We start from the raw sequence: 26612 nt of genomic DNA, 5'->3' as shown, positions 1-26612 counted from the left end.
ACTAAAAAATGAACCTGATTTAGCGGGAAATAAAAATGTGTTCCCTCATACACCAGAAGTGAGAATGTCAAATGGTGCGGCTGTCTTGGAAAATAATCTGTCCTTTCCTTAAAGTCAAACAAGAGTGACCATTTGACCCAGTAATTCCAGTCCTCTAAGAAAAGTGGAAACATACCTCCACACAAAACTTGTACACAAATGTTGATACCATTCTAACAACCAAAACATGGGAACAACGCTAATGTCCATCAAGTGATGAGTAGATAAATGTGATATATCCATACAATGTACTATTCGGTCATAAAAATGAACTACTGATACATGCTACAATAGGGATGAACCTTAAACACGTGCTAAGTCAAAGAAGACAGCCACAAAGGTCCACGTGTTGTATGATTCCATTGATATGAAATGTCCACAATAGGCAAGTACATATACAGACACAGAAAGTTGATTAATGGTTGCTTAGGGATGGGAGGAAGAGGGAAGGTAGGGGGTGATAAAGGGCGCAGGTTTCTTTTAAGAGACAGGGTCTGTGGCCCAGGCTGGAGTACGTACAGTGGCAGGAGCATGACTCACTGCATCCTCCACCTTCTGGGCTCAAGAAATCTTCCTGCTTCAGTCTCTCCAGTAGATGGGATTATAGGCATATGCCACCACACGTGGCTAATTCTTAATTTTTGGTAGAGACAGCGTCTTGCTATATGGTCCAGACCTGTCTGTGGCTCCTGAGCCCAAGTGATCCTCCCACCGCGGCCTCAGAAAGTGCAGGGATTACAGGCGTGAGTCACTGGCTGGGATAGGTTTGTTTTCAAAGTGATGAAAATGTAAAATTGAGGTGATTGCACAACTCTGAAAAATCATTGAATTGTACACTTTAAATATGTGAATTGTATCAATATGTGAATTGTATCTCAATAAGCTGTTACCAAAGGAAAAAAAATGTTACCTTGGGAGTTTTATTCCTTTTGCATCCCCAAGGCCTGTAATACTTCCCAGCCCAGAGTAGGTGCTCTGTAAATATTTGTAGGATTTTCCAAACTTTCTAAAGAAAAGGACCAAATTATCTTTCAAAGTCTTTCTTCATGCCTAATATTCTAAAAACAAAAGATCTCTCAGGCTTACCATTCCACTTTGGAAATTTTAGAAACATCTTGTTAAAGGGTCTTTGATGAACGTTTAGTTTTACTGGGACAAGGAGAGGTCTTACCTTTGTACACGTGCATTTTTTTAAAACAAGGTCTATATGAATACTAGACTTGAGTTCACTTTGGTTTTTTTCCCACAGCCATGCAATTAAAATGCTACACTTTAAACTTTATCAGTAAAACAAAGGAAAACTTTATTTTGAAAAAATATTGTAATTTTCAGGGCAGTGTTCTACTTTACAGGTCAAGATCTGGGCCATCATAACTTTTAAACCACTAACTGGTAATCTTTATTCAATCCTAGCCACAGTAGTTCTAAACTATCACAAACCAAATTTGTCCTGTCACCCTTAGAAACAGGCTGCTCTTAATAGATCTGCCCTTATTAAACTTTTAGAAGCTTGGACTTTCTGAAACTTCACATGAACAGGGGAAGTTAACCCAACTATAAAAGCTTATTTTTTGTTTGCATTTTTAAAGAATGTAAACGGTTTGTGTTTGGATCTTTTACTAGAATTAGTAATTTTTCTACCATTACTTTTTCCTTTCCCACTCCAAGAAGGTACTTTGCACACCCTTGTCTCAAGGAAGGACATTTTGGCAATAACCAAACAAGTCTTCTTAAGTCTTAACCAATACTTCTAGTTCTTGGTAATTGCATCTTACTCCATGAGAGGACCAGGGGAGGAGGCAGGACCCAAAAGGGATGAATACTTAATGTGCCTGGGGAGACTGAATCAACATACAGGCTACCTGTCAGCTGTGTCCCAAGCCCCAAGTGTGGCAGACTGATGACAGCATCAGACTTTGAGAGGCTGGTCCTGCTTGGACAAGAATCAGTAGAGTCCATGATGAAAGCTCGAGCTGCCTCGTCACCACCACCTTCATTTCAGAATACCACTATGCCTTCTAGATTTGAGACTTCAAATAGCTCCTTCATTTCCATTATGACTGATAGACTGAATTTCCTGCCATCTTTGTGGGATGGTGGTTCTGACTTGGTTTGATTTAAAGGGAATAAAATAATTATTTCAGACAAATCAGTTTGTGTGGACTAAGATTCATACCTAGATACAATGCTATTTTCATTTTTAAAATATCTGAAGTCCTTTCATATTCATGACCTCATTCACCATCATGTGAGACTGGTTGAGTGGCTTTGTTGTTGCTTAAGATTCTCAAAATCCTAGAAGCTGAACTTCACTATCTAATCCAGTAGCTTTAAATGTATTCCCATGGCATGCTAGTGTTTCATCAGCTGGACCAATATGTTCCACAGCTAAATCTAGCAGAGAGAAAAATAACCAACTCTTCAAGTTTTTAGAGGAAAAACTAAATTAATGGATACATTTCTATTTGTAGCTTTTCTTTCATATTTATTTTTCATAGACCTCTGGTGCCTGCTATAAAATACACACGTAGTAAAGTTTTCAGAAAAACCTTTCAATTACTTTCTATCAGGTTTCATTCAAACTTCTGTTCAGATATAAAGGCCGAAAAGGCTATAGTTTTATCAGACACACATATATTCCCATATTTTGGGTAAACTTTCTATTTAACATGACATTGAATTACACAGTATTACATATGCAGCAGGCATAGTGTGTGTCATAGAACATTAAGAATTCCAGGCAAGTTTGAGAAAATAACTAAAGGAGTCAACCCTCTCTTTGCAGATGACAAAACGGCCTCAGTCCCCAATGATATGGACTACACACAGTTAACAACGCAACTTCTAACTTCTGGCCTTCATGTTCCAAATCTAGTGACCCTTTCACACCGCAGGAAACTAAGTCTGCTAAAAACACTGCTAACACATAATGGGATGGGTGGGAGTGTGTGGGGCACAAGGCGAGGGCAACATCAATGACCCGGCCATCAGGCCCTTGCTATTATGCTAAGCTGTCTCTTACCTAAAGGCCCTCAGCCGCTCACAATGAAGAACCATGCAAGATTTCTACTAGCACAGTAGGGTCAGCAGCCACACATACAGGACTATCCCAAAACAATCACAGAGTCATTCTCTTTCAAATATTTTTTATTGAAATGACAATAAAATAAAAAAAGAACAGTGATCACTTTAACCAAACTTTTACTTTACAAATATAAAAATATAACCAAAACTTGTTTCTTTTATACATTTTCCATAAACGTAATACCAGAAAAGTTCTCAAAGCCAAACTATAAATGATGCTTGTATACTATGATATAAACACAATAACCAAAAGTTTAAATTTCTAAATACATGACCTTTCCCTCAACAGAACAGCATAATCAATATATCTTCCCAATTTATCTCTATTTTTACGATATGATCCATTACTAAAATACAAAATACACCTAAACTGGCCCAATCTAGACTTACCTAGGTTTTAGTAAGTTTTTTCCCACAAAAACAAGCTTAATAAATATAATACAAGCTAATATTAAAATGTGTTTTATGGCTCAAATCAAATTGCAGTATTAAGTTTCTCATCACGATTTGAACAACAAAAGCAAACTGCTTGAAATGAGTCCAGTTTAACCCAAATAGTCAATGATGTATAACAAGTGGGGTAAGTATGGGAAAATCAAATCTTATGCTACAGAAAGTTGACTTATACTACAGTCAACAACCACTAAGCCTTCTTTGGCAATGAAACTTACAAAATTGCAAACTCTGAAGCAGTCTCAGTGATTGGCACATACTGTTCCAAACACTATGAACTACAGTAAAAACATTAAGTTTGAGGATGGAAAAGCTACCCCAAGCATTTCATCTCAAGTGACTGAACAAGTACTGTAAAAATAAAGTCATTAAAAAGCCGAGAGCATAAGAGCACAACATTTAAGGAAGGGAATTTTAAGCCGATTGCTTGCTGGCCTGTTGAATTTGAAGTACTTCTACCTCTCACTTCTAATTAAACATGGAAGAAAACAGACTGGCTAATTTGGTTACACTTCGTCCAAACACAATGTTAACTTAATGGAACCCTTAAATATCCAAAATAATAAGTGAATGCTAGTTATAAGACAATAAAAAGTTTAAAATTCTTCCAAATGTGCTGTTAACAGTACAAATTCAAGTGCAGAATTATTATGCCATTTTAAGTATTATATACTTTTTTAAAAAATCACAATGGTCTTCCATCACATGGCGAAAAAACAAATTTCACTCTTCTCCAAAGGGGTAAGTCCATCCTAAAGGTAACTACAAACAATTGTGTAAAACTTTATAGTTTTTTCCCCCAATCTATTCAACATATTCCAGTGTCATTTAGTAGTTTTATATAGAATCTGCACTATACTTGGATTACTCAGGGAGAATAAGATGACATATATTGTAGTTTTAGAATGCAAATGAGAGCTTTCATTTTAGACAAATGTACAACATAAGAGCCACTAAAAAATATGGGTCTATTAATCAAGAGCCCATTTCAAAATGATTCAGCATTTAGTATGTAGATCTGGAATGCACAGTTTCTGGAAGTATTAGAACTTACGTATCAAAAGAACTTAGTGTTAAACAGTGCCCTTATACCCTCTTCTAATACTGTAGACATCTACCAACCAGATTTGATTTCCCCTAGTTCTATTATTTCCATCAGAAAACCAAAAACAAATTATTGGGATCCACCTGTAACTGACCAGAGCAAAAAGTTTTTAAGACTTCCGTTTATGTGTTACGAATTTTACATTCAAAACCAGATCTCTTACATTCCAAGGTTAGTAACCCAGCCATCCTGAATCAAAGGCTTTTCTCAACTAGGCCTTAGTGTATGGATGACTGGCTCATGTACTTACTGTATATTGGGAAGAAGTGAAGAAGTGGGAAGTGAAGAATTTGTCAAAGTTACAAAGAACATGAGTGGCCTCAAATCAGATGACTCTTCAACTCAAACACTCCTTACTGAGAGCACTTTATAAAACACACAAAAAAAGTCTACCTCTCTCTATCCTCCCCAAACTGCAAAAGTGAACATCTGAAATGTGGCCACTGTAGCTTTTCCCTCAGAAGCAATCATGGAAGGTGAGCTGAATCAATCCATCTTCATATCCACTTCCTCCAATCTAAAGGTCTTGCTCCCCGACCTAAAGGAATAGCTGAAGGATGCAGCTAATGGATGAGCTTACCAGCAAAATACATGAGAAATATGCTAATGTAGGCTAGAGGGGTAGGACTGTTAGGGGCAGGAGGGAAAAGGACAATTCACAGAACTAGTGGCTTTTTCAAAGGAAATCAGGGGGCATTTTTGGTCATGGGGACTGGTACTCACCTACCACTAAGGACACGCACAGTTACTCACTACTTAACTACCATGTGAGGGTTTGACATGACTCCAACTAAAAACACTTGAGTGTTTATTAATATAATTGCTCAGCTACACTTGGCCTGATTTTCTCAAGTATCATATACCTTTGTCATCACCCAATATTCAGGAAAATAGCCCTGTGACTGGTACCATACTAATCAAAAGTTCATTCATATTAAAAACCCTTTTTTCCTTAAGTAGCTACATCTGGCAAGATTCCTTTTTACATTAAGCCTACAGTCAAGTCTATAATAAGGCATACACACTACACTTTGATCATTAAATAACTACACAACCAGCAAACTCCTTTGCTCTAATATTTTTTATTCCCTCAAATTTGATCTGAATTTATCAGTACTTTTTAAAGTTTTTAAAATTTCGTATTTTTCTCTTAACCTGACAAAATCTGTCCTCTGCCTTACCCCCAGTTTTTGGTTGATTCACATTATTCCAAAAATATTTTCGAAGGCTCCGTCATTTGCTAAAACCAAATTTTCTTCTCTATGTATATAACTTCAAGTTAATTGAATATTTGTGCAATCTCAGAGTTCAAAACCTAATACGTCCAATTTTAGAAATTTCCTTCACAGATCACTATTTTTACCATGGCTTTAAGAATAAGACACATAATTTTGCAACAGCACAAATAATTAATACCCCCATTATGTGAAGAAAACTCTGAGCTCTAAATGAGTCTCTTCTTATACCAATTCCTATGATTGCTGATCAAGCCAATTTTAATAGTTTCCTGTACGTTTAAGGTCTGTTGCTTGCAAACCAAGGCCTGGATGGTTATAAAATGTACTGGCCAGTGAATTATATTGGGAGTTCTCTGCAACACAATTCATTTAGGAGTTGCATCTTGGACTCAATCAGACAAACACAGTTTTCAAAAGTAATGGAAGCTCTTCATCATAAAAATCTAATACAGTCTTGGAGTATGTGCCCAAGAATGGTATCAAAGCAAGGGTTTAATAAACTTGACTGACCTAAACCTGTCATTGTGTTGTAACATTCACCATCCTAAGGTGGAGGGAAAAATGATCCTTACCTACAAGAATTTTAGAAGTTTAATAAGAAATTAAAATAAAAAAAGAAGTCAATTTTCTTTCATGTTGTACAAAAAGTATGAGTAGAACCAAAAGTAAATAAACATTATCACATTTGTTTACACCACTATCTAGTTCTTCATATTAATTTTACTATTCAAACAAAAGAAAGTAGGTGGCAATTTAGGGATCGCAAAAGAGATAAAACCAAAAAAACTTTTCTACCACATTTATTCTACACTGTATATAGCTGTGCTCACAGAGACAAGCGGCTTCTTTTACTTCTCCACTGCGCAGGAATTCAGTTGTATATAAAATTGAACCTGAATTTTAAAAAGAACAATACCTTTATTAAAGACAGTACATACTACTTTCCACGTAAGATAAAGAAATTTATCTGGATGTTTCTACCCTCTCTTAACATGTCTGGCATTTTTTTTTTCCCCCTTCAAATGCCTTTTTACCACATTTGGCATTTTCTACACCAATTTTCTCTCACTGGTCACATCTTATGCATTAAAAACACTGTTGCTGAATACTTATAATAAAAAAATTAAGACTATAAATTTGATTAATTATCCACTAATAAGTTCCTTAATGCTGGAAAAGTTTCTACATGTCCTTATACTCTGACTACTCAGCACAGATCCTGCACTTAGCAAGTAGCTGTTTGAATAAATAATATGACTCTTTTTCCCCCATATGCATTTCAACTTGTAATCTATCAGGAGGCCCAAGTGGAGTGACAAAAGATAAAGTTTGATTAGTGATGAAGTAGAAAGAGCAATTTCATACTCAATAAGCTTTCACAAAAGGCCAATTTCACTAACATTTATTAAGTACGTACCAGATTACTGGCACTGTTGTAAGCATTTTATATGCATTATTTCACTTGGTCCTCACAATCCTCTGAAGTAGAGACTACTATCCCCATTTACAGATGAAGAAACAGTCAAATAGGTAAAATAGTTTGTTCCAAGGTCACACTGCCAGCAAGTATTGAGATTGTGATTCAAATCCAAACACTGACTGCAGAATCTACATTCATAACCACCATGTTATTCTGCAATTCCTATCGATGGCTGGCTCTAATAGAGACCTCAACCAGTACAAGTCAGTTTTTAAAAAACTGCATTTCGGTCAGGCGCGGTGGCTCACGCCTGTAATCCCAGCACTTTGGGAGGCTGAGACGGGCAGATCACGAGGTCAGGAGATCAAGACCATCCTGGCTAACACGGTGAAACCCCGTCTCTACTAAAATACAAAAAAAAAATTAGCCTGGCGTGGTGGCGGCACCTGTAGTCTCAGCTACTCGGGAGGCTAAGGCAGGAGAATGGCGCGAACCCGGGAGGCGGAGCTTGCAGTGAGCTGAGATCATGCCACTGCACTCCAGCCTGGGCAACAGAGTGAGACTCCGTCTCAAAAAATAAAAATATAAAAAAAATTAAAAACTGCATTTCTTATCACTCTAACTGCCTAAAGATTCAAACCCCATGTAAAAGTTCAGGACCTAATCCCACAAGCCTCAATGTGGGCCAAAATATAGTAAGTTTCAAAAAAGGAAAGAGAATATATTACACCAAGATATTCAATTTGCCACCTTTTTTTTTTTTTAGATGGAGTCTCGCTCTGTCACTCAGGCTGGAGTGTAGTAGCGCGATCTCGGTTCACTGCAACCTCTGCCTCCTGGGTTCAAGCAATTCTCTGCCTCAGCCTGAGTAGCTGGGATTACAGGTGCCGGCCACCACGCCTGGCTAATTTTTGTATTTTTAGTAGAGATGAGGTTTCACCATCTTGGCCAAGCTGGTCTTGAACTCCCAACCTGGTGACACACCCACCTCAGCCTCCCAAAGTGCTGGGATTACAGGCATGAGCCACTGCATCCAGCCAATTTGCCACATTTTTATACAGACAACTCCACTCATATTTACACTCTGTTGACTATTTAACCATCTCTTCTTTGAATAAAGACATCAACCTTAACTCTTGAGAATATCAGAATTAGGGAAGAGCATTTGCACAAATACCAGAATGTCATGCCAAAACTTAATAGTCTGGGAATGGTAGTAGTCACAATTCATCTATGGCTTGCACATGACCTAGGAGACTACTTTCTTAGTTTCCTTAAAGACCAAAATTCATGAACCATACCTTCTCAAGTGGCTCAGAATATTTTAAATTTTACAGTTAATATGGATGAACCAAAAAATGTTCAACTTTCTGTACCTGCTCAACAGCTGAGGGAGACTAGAAATGATGGGTCCATATCCTGGTGCATTGTCATACAATTCAAACAATGGTGCAGCTACCAGCTTGTAATTTTTAGGGACTGCAAACAAGGCTAAAATAAAACAGAATTCATTATTATAAGTTCTTATATAATCACTGCTTCCATTTCATTTTTAAATTAATTACCAATTTTACATTTAACAAAAAGTTTAAGAAAAAAGATAATCTCATTAACACATTTTGGTTATGTCTTTTAAGGTACATTTCCTAGTCACAGATTTTAAACTAAAAGCATGGTATGTATTTTTAGTTTTACAATAAACCCCAAATTCAAGGAACTTTGTGAAAACACAAATAGAGGTATCCTTGAAATTACTGTATAGAAGTTTTTAAATGGTTACCTTCGAAAACAAAATAACTTACCTTTTTCTTGAAGCTGAACCAGAAACAACTTCTTATGTTCCTTAGGCTTTGTAATATGTGCAGGAATATATGGATACTGAAATTACAAATGAATACAACTTTAACATGTATTCCATGGCTTCATTTCTTTACATGCTTACTCCCCAGTATAGTATAAACTGTTGGGAGAAGCATACTACTTTCTGTTCTCTTTACCAGGACTTATCTAACAGATACACTAGTAAATAAATGCTTTAATGCATATAAAATAACAAGCAGTAAACCAGTCAACCATTCAAGATAAAATATGTAGTCACAGGATTTATCGCTTCAGATACTTACAACATAATGAAGTCTGATTTAATTAGTATCTTTAATAAAGGCTTTTGTTTGTTTGTTTTTTGGGGTTTTTTTGTGGGTTTTTTTGAGACGAGTTTCGCTCTCGTTGCCCAGGCTGGAGTGCAATGGCACAATCTCGGCTCACTGTAACCTCCGCCTGCCGGGTTCAAGTGATTCTCCTGCCTCAGCCTCCTGAGTAGCTGAGATTACATGCATGCGCCACCATGCCCGGCTAATTTTGTATTATTAGTAGAGGCAGGGTTTCTCCAGGCTGGTCTTGAACTCCCGACCTCAGGTGATCCGCCTGCCTCGGCCTCCCCAAGTGCTGGGATTACAGGTGTGAGCCATCATGCCTGGCCTAAAAGCTGTTTTGTGTTTTTTTTTAAAATATATATATAGGCTGGGCACTGTGGCTCACGCCTGTAATCCTAGCACTTTGAGAGGCCGAGGCAGGCAGATCATGAGGTCAGGAGATCGAGACCATCCTGGCTAACATGGTGAAACCCCATCTCTACTAAAAATACAAAAAATTAGCCAGACATGGTGGCGGGTACCTGTAGTCCCAGCTACTCGTGAGGTTAAGGCAGGAGAATGGCATGAACCCAGAAGGCAGAGCTTGCAGTGAGCTGAGACTGTGCCACTGCACTCCAGCCTGGGCAACAGAGCAAGACTCTGTCTCAAAAAAAAAAAAATCATCATCATCATATATACATATATATGTGTGTATCAGTACGTTAAACAGTCTAGAATCCTGATGTAGACCTATTTACTACATTAAAAATTCAAATATAGCCTGTGAGGCATTTGACAAGATGCTTCTTGCTCCTCCTCCCAGCCCCAACCTCAAACCTCCCCGTAAACCAGGGTGCATGCTTCAGGAATACCAGAAGAGCAGTCTAAATGAAGTTTTGCCAGATGGGCAAAGCCAAAGCCATTTTACTCGATGAAATTTAGAGAATTTAAAGGGATGAAGAGAATCAGAGAGGGAAGTTGCTACCCGGGAAGGAAAAATTCTGACACAGAGAACAAAAAAAAAAAAGTCTAAGGGTTATACAATTCTTGTATAAATCTCTCCACAATACACTGAGAAATCTACTTTTGCTGTTGGAGTTGTATTTGAGCAGGGGAATTTAAAATTGCTGAAAACAGATAAAAGGGGAAAGTGAGATAAAAGCAGAAGCTGCCAAAAGGAGGTATTAGCATCATCCTCAATTTACATAGAAACGCATGCTAAGAGAGGCTAAGTATCTTTCCCAAGATTACTCAGCCAAGTTGTGAAGCCAAGATTTAACTGTATCTATTCAACTCTTATCTAATTATAAAAGCCTATGTTATTTTCCACTATGTTACTCATTGGCACCTAACCAGTATTCCAGTTAGAATAATTATATACCAGAGCCATCCCTAGGGTACAATGAATTGAGGCAATTGTCCCAGGCTTTGGAGGTTCCTTAAACTGTCATGAAAACCAGATACAATAACAGTCGCAGAGAAGTGAGAAGTGGCTTGAACAGCACAAGCTAAGAGATCTGTGGATCGCATACAACAAAAGTTCCCAAACCATGACCAAACAAAATGAGTAGCATTTCCCCAAATTTCCTCTGCTGTCAAGGCTACGTGTTCCTATTTTTTTAAGCCTTTCTTCTCTGGTCTTAATGTTTAAGTCGACTGTAGTTTATACAAAAAGACTGAGATAGGGAGATGATAGGCTCCTTTTCCACTGACACCTAACTAACACTCTAGGCTTCCTAAATAAATCAATACACTTACCTTATATCGAATACCACCAGGGCAAACTCTAGGCTTTAGTGAATGAAGGGAACTGTCCTAGGACAGTGGTAGGGGAGATGAGTGAGGATATTCAGAAAAGTTATCTAGAAAATGACTGGGGTCACTACTAAGGATTTTTCAATTAGATCAAGGAATGTTCAGAAAGCTGAAAAAAGTTTAGAATAATTGTACTATGTATCTTTGAACAAGTAACTTCACTGTTTCCATATGAAATTGTTCTTCCTTAAAGCCAAGATGTGTTCCTGGCAATTCTTAGTGAACACCAGCATCAGCTTCCACAGCTCCTATCTTCCTGTCCCTCTGCCATACAAGGGAGTCAGAAGCAAGAGAAAAGAACAGTCTTTTGCTTGGTTGGTATTTTGTGCAGCGCTTGACCTGAAACATCTTGTCATGTAAAGGAGCTATAAAGTCATAGGGCTTTTTAATTTGCCTAAAGAATTCAGGATTCAACTTTAAGAAGTTCCACCATTAGCAAAAATAGGAATATTTGAGCCTCAGTAACATTATCACTCATTATCGTAGATTAAAATATTTCAAATTATTTAAATCCAAAAGGTCATACTGACACTTTGAAGGTCAATGAAACATGTTTTTGTGTGTGTGTGTGCCCCCATTACACTACCTCCGATTTCAGGGCAGCTGTGTTTGAAAGGTATCAGAGAGTTCCCTGTTTGCTGCCACTGTCTCAACAAGCAATCAGACTCAACATGGAAGTGCAAGGGAGTTCATTATCCCATGGGGGATAGGAGTCCCTAGCCATCTATCTTTCTGACAGACAATTATGAGGTACATTCCACATGGTTCCTAGTCCTTAACAGAACAAACCCAGTTGCCCACAGGTGTAAAAAGATCAGTAACACGCCCTGTCTTACTTCTGCTGCTTCTGGTCTCACTCTCCCTGTATTCTGCTGCTTCCTGGAATCACCTCTCAAATTGCCTGTACCCAAGTCTTGGTCTTATCCTCTCTTTTGAATAAAGTCAAGTCTTTAGATGATGGTAAGGAATTAAATCATTCTTCTGAAAAATGTTAAGGAAAGGAAAAACAGCATATATATTTTTTTCTACACAAACCATACACTTCAGTAGTACATAAGTTTCTTTTTACATGAGGATCACAACCCTTATGAATTCATAGACCAGGAAATGATCATCAATGAGCTGCTAACATTATAAAAAGAGACAACCAAATATTTTTAAATTCCTGATGGAAGTACACTATACCACTTGCGGTAGACTGCCTTAAGATGACCCCCAATGACTCCTGTTTCCTGGTATTCACTGCTTTGTGTAGTCCCTCCTACAGTGTACCAGGGTTGGCTTGTGTGACCAACAACATACTGCAGAAGTGATGGTATGCCACTGCCAAGATTAGGTTATCACAGACTGAGGGTTCCTACTTGGGCACTCCTCTAGCACTCTGTCTGTCACTATCTCTTGGATCACACAGCCTGGGGGAAGCCAGCTGCCTGAGAGTTGTCCTTTTAGAGATGTTCTCATGGCAAGGAACTGAGGGAGACCTTGAGACAACAGCCAGCAACACCTGAAGCAAAGCTTTAGTCTAACAGCCCAGATGAAACCAAGAAGTCTGCTAACACACAAGTGTAAGCTTGAGATCAGATACTTTAACCCCAGTTCTACCTTATGATGCAGTCCCAACTGACAACTTGACTGTAACTTCATGAGAGAGCCTAAGCCAGAACCACCCTAAGCAACTCCCAGAGGCCGAAAGGCTGCTAAACTTTGAGGTAATTTGTTATGCAGCAATAGATAATATACCACCTATGACAAGCCTTGTTACCCCTCCCCAAATTAACTGAGCCTGAATACAATTTCTCAATCTAACTATCAATTTGCATGACACACAGGGGAAATAACTACATATTCAACAACAGGGGAATGCAATCAGAATGGAAACATTAGCCTATTTTCATTAACAAATAAAATACAAGGGAAAAAAAGGTGCCAACTGTGTAAAAGAGACTTTAGAGACTATCCTAATCCAAACAAATTATAAAAAGAAAATTGAAATAATCAGGATATGTGAACAGTGACTATATATTTGACAATAATATGGAATTGTTTTAGTATGATAATGACAGAACTATGGTTGTTTTTAAAGAGATCCTTATCTTTTATGATTTACAATGAAATATTTACAATTGAAATGAATAGCTAGGATAGGCTTCAAAATAATCCAAGATAAGGGCAGGAGAATGGTGCGGTGGAACAAGGGGCTGTGATGTGCTAACTGTTAAAGGCAGATAACGGGTAGCGCAAGTCATTCACTTTTACCATTCTCTCTTCTTTTGTATTTGTTCTATTTATTTATTTATTTTGAGAAGGAGTCTCGCTCTGTTGTCCAGGCTGGAGTGCAGCGACACGATCTCGGTTCACTGCAACTTCTGCCTCCCAGGTTCAAGCAATTCTCCTGCCTCAGCCTCCTGAGTAGCTGGGATTACAGGTTTGTACCACCAAACCCGGCTCATTTTTATATTTTTTAGTAGAGATGGGGTTTCGCCATGTTGGCCAGGCTGGTCTCAAACTCCTGACCTCAACAGGTGATCCACCCACCTTGGCCTCCCAAAGTGCTGGGATTACAGGCATGAGCCACCTTGCCCAGCCTTGTATTTGTTTTACATTTTCCTTTAAAATAAGAAGTGCTTGGCTTAATTTTGTAATTTAAATTAAGGAGGGAAGAAAAGAAAATTTCAAGTCAAATTCTACTTTAATCTTTTTTAAAGTGGCTAGAATTAAACGAGCTTTCTGCTTCCAAAATGCCTAGCAAATATAACTGAACACTAACCTGAGGAGGTTCAAAATTTGGTCTCCACCAGTTACCAATGCAGTCGTCAATGACCCAGTCTTGCAAAACTCCATCCTGACGACCCAGTATCTGTCAAAAAGAAATAAGACAGCCAGTGAACAACTAAATATATGTACTCACGAATCCCCTTTTTCAGTGAAAAGAAAATTCTTAGCAGTGCTCCTAATAGAGACAAAGGGATAATATGCCTTCCATATAGATTTCATCTCTATAATCTGTTATTATAGATGTCACTCTGCCCAAGACATACAATATTAGTTCAAAATTGGCAAGCTAGTATTAACATAAAAACTGTGTTCAAAATTCAACTTTCATTTTTATTAATTTGTATAGCAGAACATTAAACTTATTTTAATCAAAGTCATACTCTACATATTTTAAGTGGCCAAAAACAGTTCCACAATGTTCATGGTGAGAAACTGCAGTTCTCTGTCCTGCTTCACCCATTCCCACTGGCTATAACTTTCAACTCTTGGTTGTTTTTTCCCTGTTTGCTTCTATTTTTAAAGCATTCTTCTTGGTCTTAAATAAACGGTTTATTTTAGGGTAGTTTTAGATTTACAGAAAACTTGCAAAACTTGAGCAGAGACTTCCCATATACCGCACACCCAGTTTCCCCTATTGTTAACATCTCACATTAGTAAGGCACATTTGTCAAACTAATCAACCAATACCAAGACAAGGTTATTAATTGAAGTCCATATATTATTCAGATATCCGTAATCTTTAACCTAACGTCCTTTTTCATTTTTCAGTCCCAGGATCCCATCTAAGATACCATATTACACTTAATCTTCATTTCTTCCGAGGTTCCTCTACATTGTGACAGCTTTTCATACTTTCCTTGTTTTTGATGATCTTGATAGTTTTGAGGAACACTGGTCAAGTATTTTGTAAAACATCCCTCAATTAACTGAGGTTATGAGCTTTTGGGAAGAAAAATACAGAGGTAAAAGGGCCATTCTCATCACCATCATATCAAGGGTACACGCTGCATCAATGTGGCTTATCACTAATGCCAACCTCGATCACCTGGCTGAGGTACTGTTTATCAGGTTTCTTCAATGTAAAGTCATATTTTTCAAAACTTTTTTTTTTTTTTTTTTGGAGACGGAGTTTTGTTCGTTGCCCAGGCTGGAGTGCAATGGCACAATCCCGGCTCACTGCAACCTCCGCCGCCCAGGTTCAAGTGATTCTCCTGCCTCAGCCTCGTGAGTAGCTGGGATTACAGGCACACACTACCATGCCCAGCTAATTTTTTGTCTTTTTAGTAGAGACAGGGTTTCACCCTGTTGTTCAGGCTGGTCTCAAACACCTGACCTCAGATGATCCGCCTGCCTCAGTCTCCCAGAGTGCTGGGCTTACAGGCATGAGCCACTGTGCTGGGCCTTAAAACCACATTTTTCTAAGAGATAGGGTCTTGCTCTGTCACTCAGGCTGGAGCGCAGTGACGCAATCATGGCTCACTATAACTCCTGGCCTCAAGCAATCTTCTGGCCTCAGCCCCACAAAGCACTGGGATTACAGGTGTGAGCTACCATGCCCAGCCAAAATATTCTTTTATGATGGTTTCTTGATTTTTCATTTTCATTTTATTTTTCTGAGACAGAGTCTCGCTCTGTTGCCCAGGCTGGAGTGCAGTGGTGCAATCTCGGCTCACTGCAACCTCCGCCTCCTGGGTCCAAGGGACTCTCCTGCCTCAGCCTCCCGAGTAGCTGGGACCACAGGTGCCCGCCACCACACCCGGCTTTTTTGTATTTTTAGTAGAAATGGGGTTTCACCATGTTGGCCAGGATGGTCTCGATCTCTTGACCTCGTGATCCACCCACCTCGGCCTCCCAAAGTGCTGGGATTACAGGCGTGAGCCACCACGCCCAGATTTTCATTTTAAAAACTTTTTTAAAAGCCTATAACCCTCTACTATGAATGAGAATTTAGATATTAAAATCACATGACCGAGTTATACTTTTTCTTCCAGCATCTTCCCATTATCAGTATTTGGTTAAGTCAACATTCAGTATTTAAGTTAGTATGATCAGGTAGATCAGTCACAACAGAGTAACCATATCTCCATATCTCCTCACTTGTTCAATCTTCCTGTTCTTTAGTTAGTAACTTTCATTTCCTTTGCTATCACTAAATTCATTTCCCACATTCTCCACGAGAATTTAAATTTCTTCTCAATTCAAATATCAATTGTCAGTTATTCTATTAATTTCATCTTTTCTAAGACATGTTTTTGTTTTTTTCAAGACAAGATCTCACCCTGTCACCCACGCTGGAGTGCAGTGGTGTGATCTCCACTCACTGCAACCTCCACCTCATGGGCTCAAGTGCTTCCCTCATCTCAGCCTCCCCTGTCCCCCAGCCTCCCAAGTAGCTGGGACTGCAGGTGCAAGCCACCGCACCAGGCTAATTTTTCGCCATGTTGCCAAGGCTGGTCTCAAACTCCTAGGCTCAAGTGATCTGCCCATCTTGGCCTCCCTAAGTGCTGATATTGCAGGCATGAGCCACCACACCCAGCCTAAGACACGTTTTTCTATCATCCTGCTGTAATCTGTACTTGATAGTCTCAACCCTGCTTCCCAGCTGGAGTCCTAGGGTTTCTCTTGGTCTCTCTCCTATGTTGTTAGATCTTAATATTTCTAATTCTCTATCTTCTTATTTTATTCCAGTTTGGGAGTTAACACCCTCTAGTAGCTTCCTGAGAAAAGGTACAAGAGATGAAACTTTTTGAAACTCTGCATGTCCAGAAATAACTTTTACCCACACATTTGATTTATAGTTTGATTAGAAAATTCTTGGACAGAGATCATAGTCTCTCAAAATCACAAAGACAACACTCCACCATCCTTTAGCTTCCAGAATTATTTCTGGGTAGTTTAATGCAATTTCTGATTTTGATGTTTTGCATTTAACCTCTCTACTTACCAATCCTCCACCTCCCATTTTGGAAGCTTTTAGGATCTTTTTATTTGTTTGTAGGATCTAAAATTTCATGATGATATGCCTTTGCATGGATCTTTAAACATTCACCATAGAAGCAAGGCCAGTAGGCCTTTTCAATCTAAAAACTCATGCTCTTTGAGGTTTGAGAAATTTTCTCCAATTATGCTTTACTAATTCTTCCTTTACTCTGTTCTATTTATCTGTAGTTTATATTGGTCCTTCTAGAATGACCCACTAATTTTATCTTTTCTTACCTACATTCTATCATCTTTTCATTCTATTTTCTGGTAGAATGAAACTCTTAACTTTTTACTGAATTTTTTATTTCTTCCAACATTTTTTTAAATATCCATGAGGTTTTTGTTGGCTAAAATGCCTTTTTAACAGCACTGTTTCACAGGTGCAAAATCTCCTCTTATTTAACCAAGAATATTTTTTTTTTTTTTTTTTTTTTTTGAGACGGAGTCTCCGCTCTGACACCCAGGCTGGAGTGCAGTGGCGCGATCTCAGCTCACTGCAAGCTCCCCCTCCCGGGTTCACGCCATTCTCCTGCCTCAGCCTCCCGAGTAGCTGGGACTACAGGCGCCTGCCACCTCGCCCGGCTAAGTTTTTGTATTTTTAGTAGAGACGGGGTTTCACTGTGTTAGCCAGGATGGTCTCGATCTCCTGACCTCGTGATCCGCCTGCCTCGGCCTCCCAAAGTGCTGGGATTACAGGCTTGAGCCACCGCGCCCGGCCCTTAACCAAGAATATTAATCACAGTTTTGTCAATGGTTGAATTTACTGCTTCTGTTAAGGTCCTTTTGCTTCTTTTGATCTCTTTCTTGTTAAGAAGTTTTCTCCAAAAGCCTAGTGATATTTGGTTGTGTACTCACAAGGTAGAAGCAACAAGAGGCTTAATTGTCACCTCTGTGTGCATGAGTGACAGGACTACAATTTTTTTTTCTTTTTTTTTTTTTTTTTGTAGATGAAGTCTTGCTCTGTTGCCCAGGCTGCTGTGCAGTGGCGTGATCTCGGCTCACTGCAACCTCCACCTCCTGGGTTCAACTGATTCTTCTGCCTCAGCCCCCTGAGTAGCTGGGATTACAGGCGCCCGCCACCACGCCCAGCTAATTTTTTTTTATTTTAGTAGAGACGGGGTTTCACCATGTTGGACAGGCTGTCTCTAACTCCTGACCTCGTGACCCACCCGCCTCGGCCTCCCAAAGTGCTGGGATTACAGATGTAAGCCACTGTGCCCAGTCCAGGACTACATTATTTTCTTTTTTTTTTTTTTTTTGAGAGTCTGCACGCCCAGGCTGAGTGCAGTGGCCGATCTCAGCTCACTGCAAGCTCCCACCTCCTGGGCTTATGCCATTCTCCCCCGCCTCAGCCCTCGGTGGCTGGGACTACAGGCTACCGCCACCTCGCCCCAGCTAAGTTTTTGTATTTTTTAGAGACGGGTTTCACCGTGTCAGCCAGGGATGGTCTCATCTCCTGACCTGCGGATCCGGGCCTGCCTCGCCTCCCAAAGTGCTGGGATTACAGGCTTGAGCCACCACCGCCACCGCCAAGACTACATTATTTCTATAGAAAATTCTTGCTTTGTTTTGGATATGGTTTGTCTCCCTGCCCCCAAACTCATGCTGAAATCTGATCCCCAATGTGACAGTGTTGGCAGGCAGGGCCTAGTGGAAGGTGTTTAAGTCATGGAGGTGGATCCTTCATTAATAGTTTTAATACCCTTCTGCCATCAGGAATGGATTAGTTCCCTGGAGACTGGGTTGTTCAAGAGTGTGGCTTCCCGGATTCACTCTTGCTTCCTCCCTTGCCATGTCATCATCTCTTTGCACATGCCCACTCCCATTCTGCTTTCTACCATGAGTGGAAGCAGCATGAAGCCCTCGCCAGCTACCCAATCTTGCCACCGCAACTGGTGAGCCAAATAAATCTTTTTCTTTATAAATTACCCAGCCTCAGGTATTCTGTTATAGCAATATTAAACAGACTAAGACAGCTCCAAAATGGCAGTATCTGAAGTTTTTCTTGGACTGGTCACTTTTTTCAGAAACAAGATTTCCAACCCTCAGCCTGGGATATATAAATCTAATTGTTGGCTGGGCCTGGTGGCTCATGCATGTAATCCCAATGCTTTGGGAGGCTGAGATGGGAGGACTTCTTCAGGCCAGGAGTTTGCGACCAGCCTGGGCAACATAGCAAGATCTCATCTCTATAAAAAATTTTTCTTTAATTAGCCAGGCATCGTGGCACACACCTGCAGTCCTAGCTACTCAGGAAGCTGAGGCAGGAAGATTGCTTGAGCCCAGGAGTTTGTGGTTACAGTGAGCTATGATCACACCACCGTCCTCTAGCCTGAGGAACAGAGTGAGACCCTGTCTCTAAAAAAAATAAATAAGCTTAGACCACGCACGGTGACTCACATCTATAATCCCAGCACTTTGGGAGGCCAAAGCAGGCAGATCACCTGAGGTCAGGAGTTTGAGACCAGCCTGGCCAACATGGTGAAACCCCATCTCTACTAAAAATACAAAAATTAGCTGGGCATGGCAGTGGGCACCTGTAATCCCAGCTACTCTGGAGGCTGAGGCAGGAGAATCACTTGAACCCAGGAGGCAGAGGTTGCTGTGAGCAACCATTGCTCACATTGGATATCACACCACTGCACCCCAGCCTGGGCAACAAGAGCAAAACTCTGACTCAAAAAAAATTTTTTAAAAATAAGCCCAATTGTTAACATCCTGTCAGCCTAATAGAAGTCCAAGAGTCTGACTATTCAGAATGGGAACTCTTGCTTATTCTTCCCCATCCCCTAAACTTTTTTCATTGCTAGCTGTTCTCTGATTCAATTACTACAGAGAATCAATCATAAGCCAGTCTTTGCCTAATTACAGAGTGGGGAAGACAATCTAGATACACAGATTGAACATCCCAATCTAAAACTCCAAAATCTCAAACTTTTTGAGCACTGAAATGATGTTCAAAGGAAATGCTCAGGCCGGGTGCGGTGGCGCACGCCTGTAATCCCAGCACTTTGGAAGGCCAAGGAAGGCGGATCACCTGAGGTCAGGAGTTCCAGACCAGCCTGGCCAACATGGTGAAACCCCGTCTCCACTAAAACTACAAAAATTAACCAGGCATGGTGGCAGGTGCCTGTAATTCCATCTACTGGGGAGGGTGAGGCAGGAGAATCGCTTAAACCCGGGAGGTGGATGTTACAGTGAGCCGAGATTACACCATTGCACTCCAGCCTGGGTGACAAGAGAGAGACTTCGTCTCAAGAAAGAAAAAAAAAAAGGAAATGTTCATTGGAGCATTTCAAGTTTTGTATATGGGATGCTTAACTGGTAAGCATAATGCAAATATTCCAAAACCTGAAAAAAATCCCAAATCCTAATCACTTTTTTTTAAATTTTTTTGCGTATATAGTAGATGTATATATGTATAGGGTACACAAGATGTTTTGATACAGGCATGCAATGCATAATATTCACATCATGGAGAACAGGGTATCCACCCCCTCAAGCATTTATCCTTTGTGTCACAAACAATCTAATTATACTCTTTTAGTTATTTTAAAATTTACAATTAAGTGATTACTGACTATAGTCACCCTATTGTGCTATCAAATAGTAGCTAAACACTTCTGGTCCCAAGCTCTCAGATAGGGAATACTCAACCTGTATAAATATACTTCATATATACTTTGAACCAGTCCAGTTTTCAGCCCATGCATGCCCCCACTTTCATAAGTACCTAGCACCTTCAGTTCCTCAGTCATTCTGGTACTCTGCCGTGTTGGATTCTGCCTGCCTGTCTGTTGGACTAAGGTTTCTGCCAAGTTAGTTATAATTTGCCCATCTGTTTTCCAGTTTCCAAAAATTTTGCTTTTGTGAGTCTCTCATTTTGCACTCCCTCAATCCTACTGCACTTATATCTTTGTACCAGACATTACATAAATGGAAGTCCAAGCACAGTAAATGTTTAAGAGTTATAATACATTTTTAGAAATACTAGAAAGACAAACCAATAGGTCAAAAGTAGGAGAATTACAGGTGACTTTAGTTTTGTTTCTCCTTTGCTTTTCTGTGTTTGCCAAGCTTTTTGCACAGAGAATGTATGAGTTTTGTAAAGGGGGCAGGCGGCAACTGCATGTTAAAGAAGAAAACTAACACTGAAAACAACTTACAGTCTCAAAGTCCTCAGTATCTATGCATTTGGCCCCAAGTCTTTACATGCAGGCATTACAATGATTTTTTAAAAGTAGAATAATTTGGGCAAAGTCTAAAAAATGTGTGAAAAAAGTGAAAACACAGGCATCTTTCTCTTTTCAAAATTCCATAGAGGCCTACTCTTGAACAAAACTACCTGCATTCAAACCTCTAGCTCTACAACACACTAGCTATATAACAAGAAGTAATTTAAACTTAATAATATCTGCTTCCTAGAGTTGTGGTGGTCATTAAAGGAATTAGCACATGTAAAGCACTTAGAACAGTGTCTAGCACAGTAATACTTAAATGTCAGTTTTTATCATTGCTGTGACACAGTTTAACATTTTAAAAATTGAAGTAAGTGTAAGTTCAACTTGTAAAAAAAAAAATCAACATTGTACTAACATTCTGGGGTTTAAGTTGTATTTATTGAAAACTCAATATTCCAAAATAAACATCCTTTTTACAAGACATTAAAAGCCAAATTAACTATTAAGTTGATGGTATGCAAAGTTAGGTTAAACAGAAAAATACCTCTGTCATTAAGCGTTTTAGTCCTTCAACTTCATCTTCTCCTGGGTTAAGTTCACCACCAGGTCTGTATAAAAGTTAAGAATTTCAGCTTTCAACTTAATGCAATTTGGAGATAACAAAGAACACAATAAATGTTATGTCTATCAAGTCACTAAGTAACATATTTCAGTGTAATAAGGCACTCAAAACAAGTATCAAAGTGAAGGGGGAGAATATGCTTGAATTCATGTCAATTCCCCAGACTAACAGTATACAAACCCTAGGTTTTCTTCCTCTTTGTATATATTTTTTATTTTATTGTCGATTCAAGGGGTACATGTACAAGTTTATTACATAGGTATATTGTGTAATGCTAAGGTTTAGGCTTCTAGTGAACCCATCACCAAAATAGTGAACATAACATCTAACAGGAAGTATTTCAACCCTCGCCTCTCCCTCCCCCTCCCCACCTTTGGAGTATACATTGTTCATTTTTTCCAACTTTATGTCCATATGTACCCATCACATAAACTCTAGTTTTAAACCAACAGAATACATAACATAGCACAAACATAAACAAAATTGCTAACCACCAGTCCATCCCAATCTCGTCTCTGGAAGCTATCTGATGATAATGGAGTCTAGAAATGCCCAGAGAGGAATGGATCATATTCTTTAGGCCTAAACAATGGGACACTTTTTCAAGAGCGCCATCTAAGTATTGGAGACCTTTCTTTTTGGTATAATCTAGTCAAATAGTTGTGGATCAAATGTTTGAGAGATGCAGGAGCTTAAATGACAAAAAAATAAACTGTTATCCACAAAAACCTAAGTCATCTTAAGAATAGGAAATGCAAATCAAAACAAGAAAGAAATATCAATTGTTCTTGGTGATGCTACAATGACATCTAGACATTGATCTTGAACTCAACTATTCCACAGGGTTTCTACCAAGCTCAATCACTAACATCGACAACATATAGAAACACGCAGATTACTAGTTAGGAAAATAAATGAGCACCGCAATGGAGAAAAATTACTCATGATTTTCTCTTTCTAAAGACATCATTAACAGCAGTGTTTGTTGAAATAAATGACCGAGGGCTAAAATTGTAGTCCACAGCTGCATAAATAGCAATCCTACTAAAAACTGTCTTGCTGTTAATTTCCAACACTACTTACAGTTTGAAGAAAGTTGTTCCCAGCTGTAGCAGTAACACATGGGGTAGCCGGTGCTCATGTACAATCAGAACCCCTTCTACAGTCCTCCTCATTCCAATTTTATCAAATTCTTCCCTCATGCGCTGAAATCTGGCTGCCACAGAGCTGTCCTTCTCATAGAGGGGCTCTTTTGTACCAAAAGTATAATTGGTAAGAGGGTACCTGTGATCCAAAGACAAACATCTAACATGAGAACTGAAGAATATAATTTACCATGACAGACATTAGCATAAAGAAACCACAGTACAAAAAAAAAGTGCATATGTTGTACTCAGAGACACAGGATTTGTACAGTTACATAACTAAAGTTAATGAGACAGTAGAGATTGGAATCTTGTTCTCTGGACTCTTAAAGCCAGAGCTTCCATGAGATCAAGCTGCTCCTCCATACTTTAACTTTCAAGTGTAGATAACACTATCCTTAAATGCTTAGAGAAATGGTTATCTGAACATTAGTAATCCTCTGGTTTTAGACCATGGCTGCTATTCCAACAAGACCAATTTGGCTAATAATTAATGTCCCCCTGCATTCCTCTGACTACTAATCTAATCAGAAAGTTTTAATTATGGGTGCTAATGGCTAATCTCTTTTTTCTAAAACTAAGCCACCACTTTTCATCAACATCCCTCCAGTTATTTTCTATTTCTCTCAGTCAACTATCCTCAGATTTTTCCTGCACCACAGCCTTTCCTTTCCACAGCAACTCTTCTACTTTCTCTTTTTGTCCTCTAACCCTATTTACTAGCCTTGGGCATTTATTCTATTCAGTCTCCTTATTGTTTCCTTCTCCTCATCTGAATCTTCTACCCACCCCTTTACCAAGAATTTAAAATATGGCTCAAACTGTTAAAGACAGTTTTCATCTTGCCTAATAAGGATCAAATTTTTCTTTAAAGATACTTAAAAATTCCATACTTATATGTCGTACGCCCTTAATTAAAGCCTTACAGCAAGAAGCCTTTGAGTAAGAATTTAGGCCACATTTGCCCACCTATAGTATCTATTCTACCAAAAGCCCTTGACAGTAATAGTCAACACTATTGCATCTACTACACTCAGCCATTCTTGAAAGGGGAAAAAAATCAAGGTTGCCAAAACTTTAAAAATTACTTTAATTCCAGAAGCCAAGTTCTAGGCATATGAAAAAGCTATAAAATAATTAAAATATACCATTTCAAGGATGCTTTAAAGATTTAAAGAACGTCCCCAGTACACCCAAGGCTAAATCTAACACCATCATCCATAGCAGCAGCAGATATGCTACACAGCACGATGTGCCAGGCAATTTTTTCAAACGCTTTACATATATTAACATTTAATTCTCACAACCTGAGTTAGAAAGAATTAAGGATAGCCATTACACATCTCTGTTGCAAGAGCCAGCTCCAATATATCAGTAAAGAGATGTCAAGATGAAATGTCAGAATTTTCACCTGTGAAATCAGTGCCAGCCCAGACATACATATTGTTCTCATCATACTGTGAGCTTCATAAAGCAGGGGCTACACCTTACTTCCTCACCACTGTATATCCAGTATTGTGCACAGTGCCTGGCACAAAGTAGGCATTCATGCAATATTTCCTGAAAGAAAATATACTGGGGAGAGCGCATTTGTTTTCAACTTAATATTAACTCAGGTGAACTTAAGTTCACAACACAATGATTATTTCTGAATATTTATATTTATATAGGAGAAGAAATGTACTGTAAATCAACCCATAATTTTAATAGAGCGAAGATTAAAATCTTGCTGAAAGCTAACTATTTTGCCAAGTTAATTCTACATAATGGCTTGATGCAAATTAATTCAGTAATCAAGACAAAACAAGACTGTGGGTTTTAGCTCTAATCACCACTGAAAGTAACCCAGAAGCTGTGCTTTCATACTTTTAAAAAGGATAACATTTGCCTTTACCATTTGATGGATTTTTTTCTTAATTTTTAAAAACATTTTTGTAGAGACAGCCTATGTTGCCCAGACTCGTCTACAACTCCCGGCCTCAAGTGATCCTCCCACCTCGGCCTCCCAAGGTGCTGGGATTACAGTCTTGAGCCGCCACTCCTGAGGACTTTTATACACATAACTATCGACTAATTCCAGATTTTATAAACCCAGCATTTCCATCATCTAAATTTCCAAGCCAACACATTTTACAAAATAAAACAATGTTAACCATCTTTTCAACTTCAAATCACTTTTGGTTGGGGGACGGAGAGAGAACGTCCATTTATTTTAATATAAAACAAGAGAAACACCTAAACTGCCTTACGAAAACATCAATACCACCAAATCCTTGCACTTGTACACACAGACTGGCATAAACTGGCCACTTTCCTCCATCAGGAAAATAGAGGCACCACGTTGCCTCGAAAACAAATCCTCAGACACGATTTTAAAAAGCATTACTGACAATTTCTTCAGACACCTCAAACGTCAATTACCTGCTACAGCGAGTCTGCTGCTGAGAGTGACCTTGAAATGCAATGGTTTCAAGTGTTGAAACGGAAAGGTGTTGAAAATAAAACACAGCCCACAATGGGTTTTCTGGTACAAACATTCTGGTTCCCTCCAGTCTGAAAGCCCAACCATAGCAGCATCCTTACTCCCAAGGAGGGGCCTACTTGGGGTGCCTGGGATGCTGGCGTTGAGACATCATCAGACGACGCGAAGGCATAAGGCATGGGGCAGGGCAGACAGCCCTGAGCACATGAATAACATGTGTAGTATTCATAAACCGAAATATTTAAGTAGCAATTAAAAGGAAAAAAACTAGACCTAGGCATTACAGCTGGATCTCGAAAGCTTACTGTCAGAGTGAAATGTGCAAAAATGATACTAGGTTATACCATTCGTATCACATCAACAATCACAAAGCAATACCATATACGTGATGCCAAAGCATAAACATTTCACTGGAAGGATAAAACACACACACACACACACACACACACATTTTGAAGTTGGTTACCTCTGGAGAGGTGGGGAAAGGATGAGTTAAAAGCAAACTCCGTTTTTCCCCATTATGACCGAATACATAGGATGGGAACAAGCCTTCCTTTACAGAAAAGGACTCTTAACTCCCGGAGGCAGGAGGATGAGAAAGGGGCCTGAGGGAGCGAGGAAGGCGCGCATCCGCCAGCGGGAGTTGGAGGCTGGGAGGTGCGGAGGCGTGAAGCACGCCGAAAAGCCGGGGACGCGCTGGAGAGTCTGTAGGAGCGCTCACGAGAGAAATGCCCGCCAAGGCCGCCCCGCACTTACAGATTGATGGTGCGCTCCAGGGTGAGGGGCTTGGTCTGCTGGATGTACTTGTTGCCGAACTGAGTGACCCCCCGGGGCCAGCCGGTCTGCGAGCGATTGGGCGGTACCACAGACATGCTGGCGAGCTCCGGCGCTGGCGGCGAGCAGAAAGTGGGAGGCAGGGGAGACTTTCCCGGTGCGGGAAGCGGTTATCTGCAACCCCCTCAGCGGCTACCGCCCGCCATTAACAGGAGAGCGCAAGAGGAGGCGTAGGCACGCAGGAAGTGAACCCGGAGCCTCTGGCGGCAGGAAGTAGAGAGGAGGTGGCCTGCCAGACCGAGCGCCATTGGACCAATAGCTGGTGGGATGGCTGCAATAGCTGGAGCTCCCATTGGTAAACCGGG

The 26612-nt window shown here is 39.7% G+C and overlaps 1 protein-coding gene across 1 annotated transcript; it reads right to left on the bottom strand.

Moving 5' to 3' along the window:
- Positions 1 to 5747: 5747 nt before the first annotated feature.
- NUDT21 (nudix hydrolase 21) lies at positions 5748 to 26513 on the bottom strand. The gene is made up of 7 exons (XM_003916899.4): positions 26230 to 26513; positions 22930 to 23130; positions 21769 to 21832; positions 14054 to 14143; positions 9142 to 9217; positions 8716 to 8830; positions 5748 to 6812 (listed from the first exon to the last, which is right to left on the bottom strand). The coding sequence occupies exons 1-7, from the start codon at positions 26343 to 26345 to the stop codon at positions 6791 to 6793; spliced, it is 684 nt and encodes a 227-aa protein (XP_003916948.1). The 5' UTR covers positions 26346 to 26513; the 3' UTR covers positions 5748 to 6790.
- Between the last annotated feature and the right edge of the window lie 99 nt (positions 26514 to 26612).

This window comes from Papio anubis, chromosome 18 (assembly GCF_008728515.1).
Source record: "Papio anubis isolate 15944 chromosome 18, Panubis1.0, whole genome shotgun sequence".
Lineage (NCBI taxonomy): Eukaryota > Metazoa > Chordata > Mammalia > Primates > Cercopithecidae > Papio > Papio anubis.
This window is presented reverse-complemented; position numbering and strand designations above follow the sequence as displayed.

Coding starts and splice junctions, on each gene's coding strand:
- NUDT21 (XM_003916899.4), bottom strand. CDS start 26,345: ATGTCTGTGGTACCGCCCAATCGCTCGCAGACCGGCTGGCCCCGGGGG. Junction 21,833..22,929: donor GGAACAACTTTCTTCAAACT/GTAAGTAGTGTT, acceptor ACTTTTATACAG/ACCTGGTGGTGAACTTAACC. Junction 6,813..8,715: donor CTCCCTCAGCTGTTGAGCAG/GTACAGAAAGTT, acceptor TTTAAAATTCAG/GTTCAATTTTATATACAACT.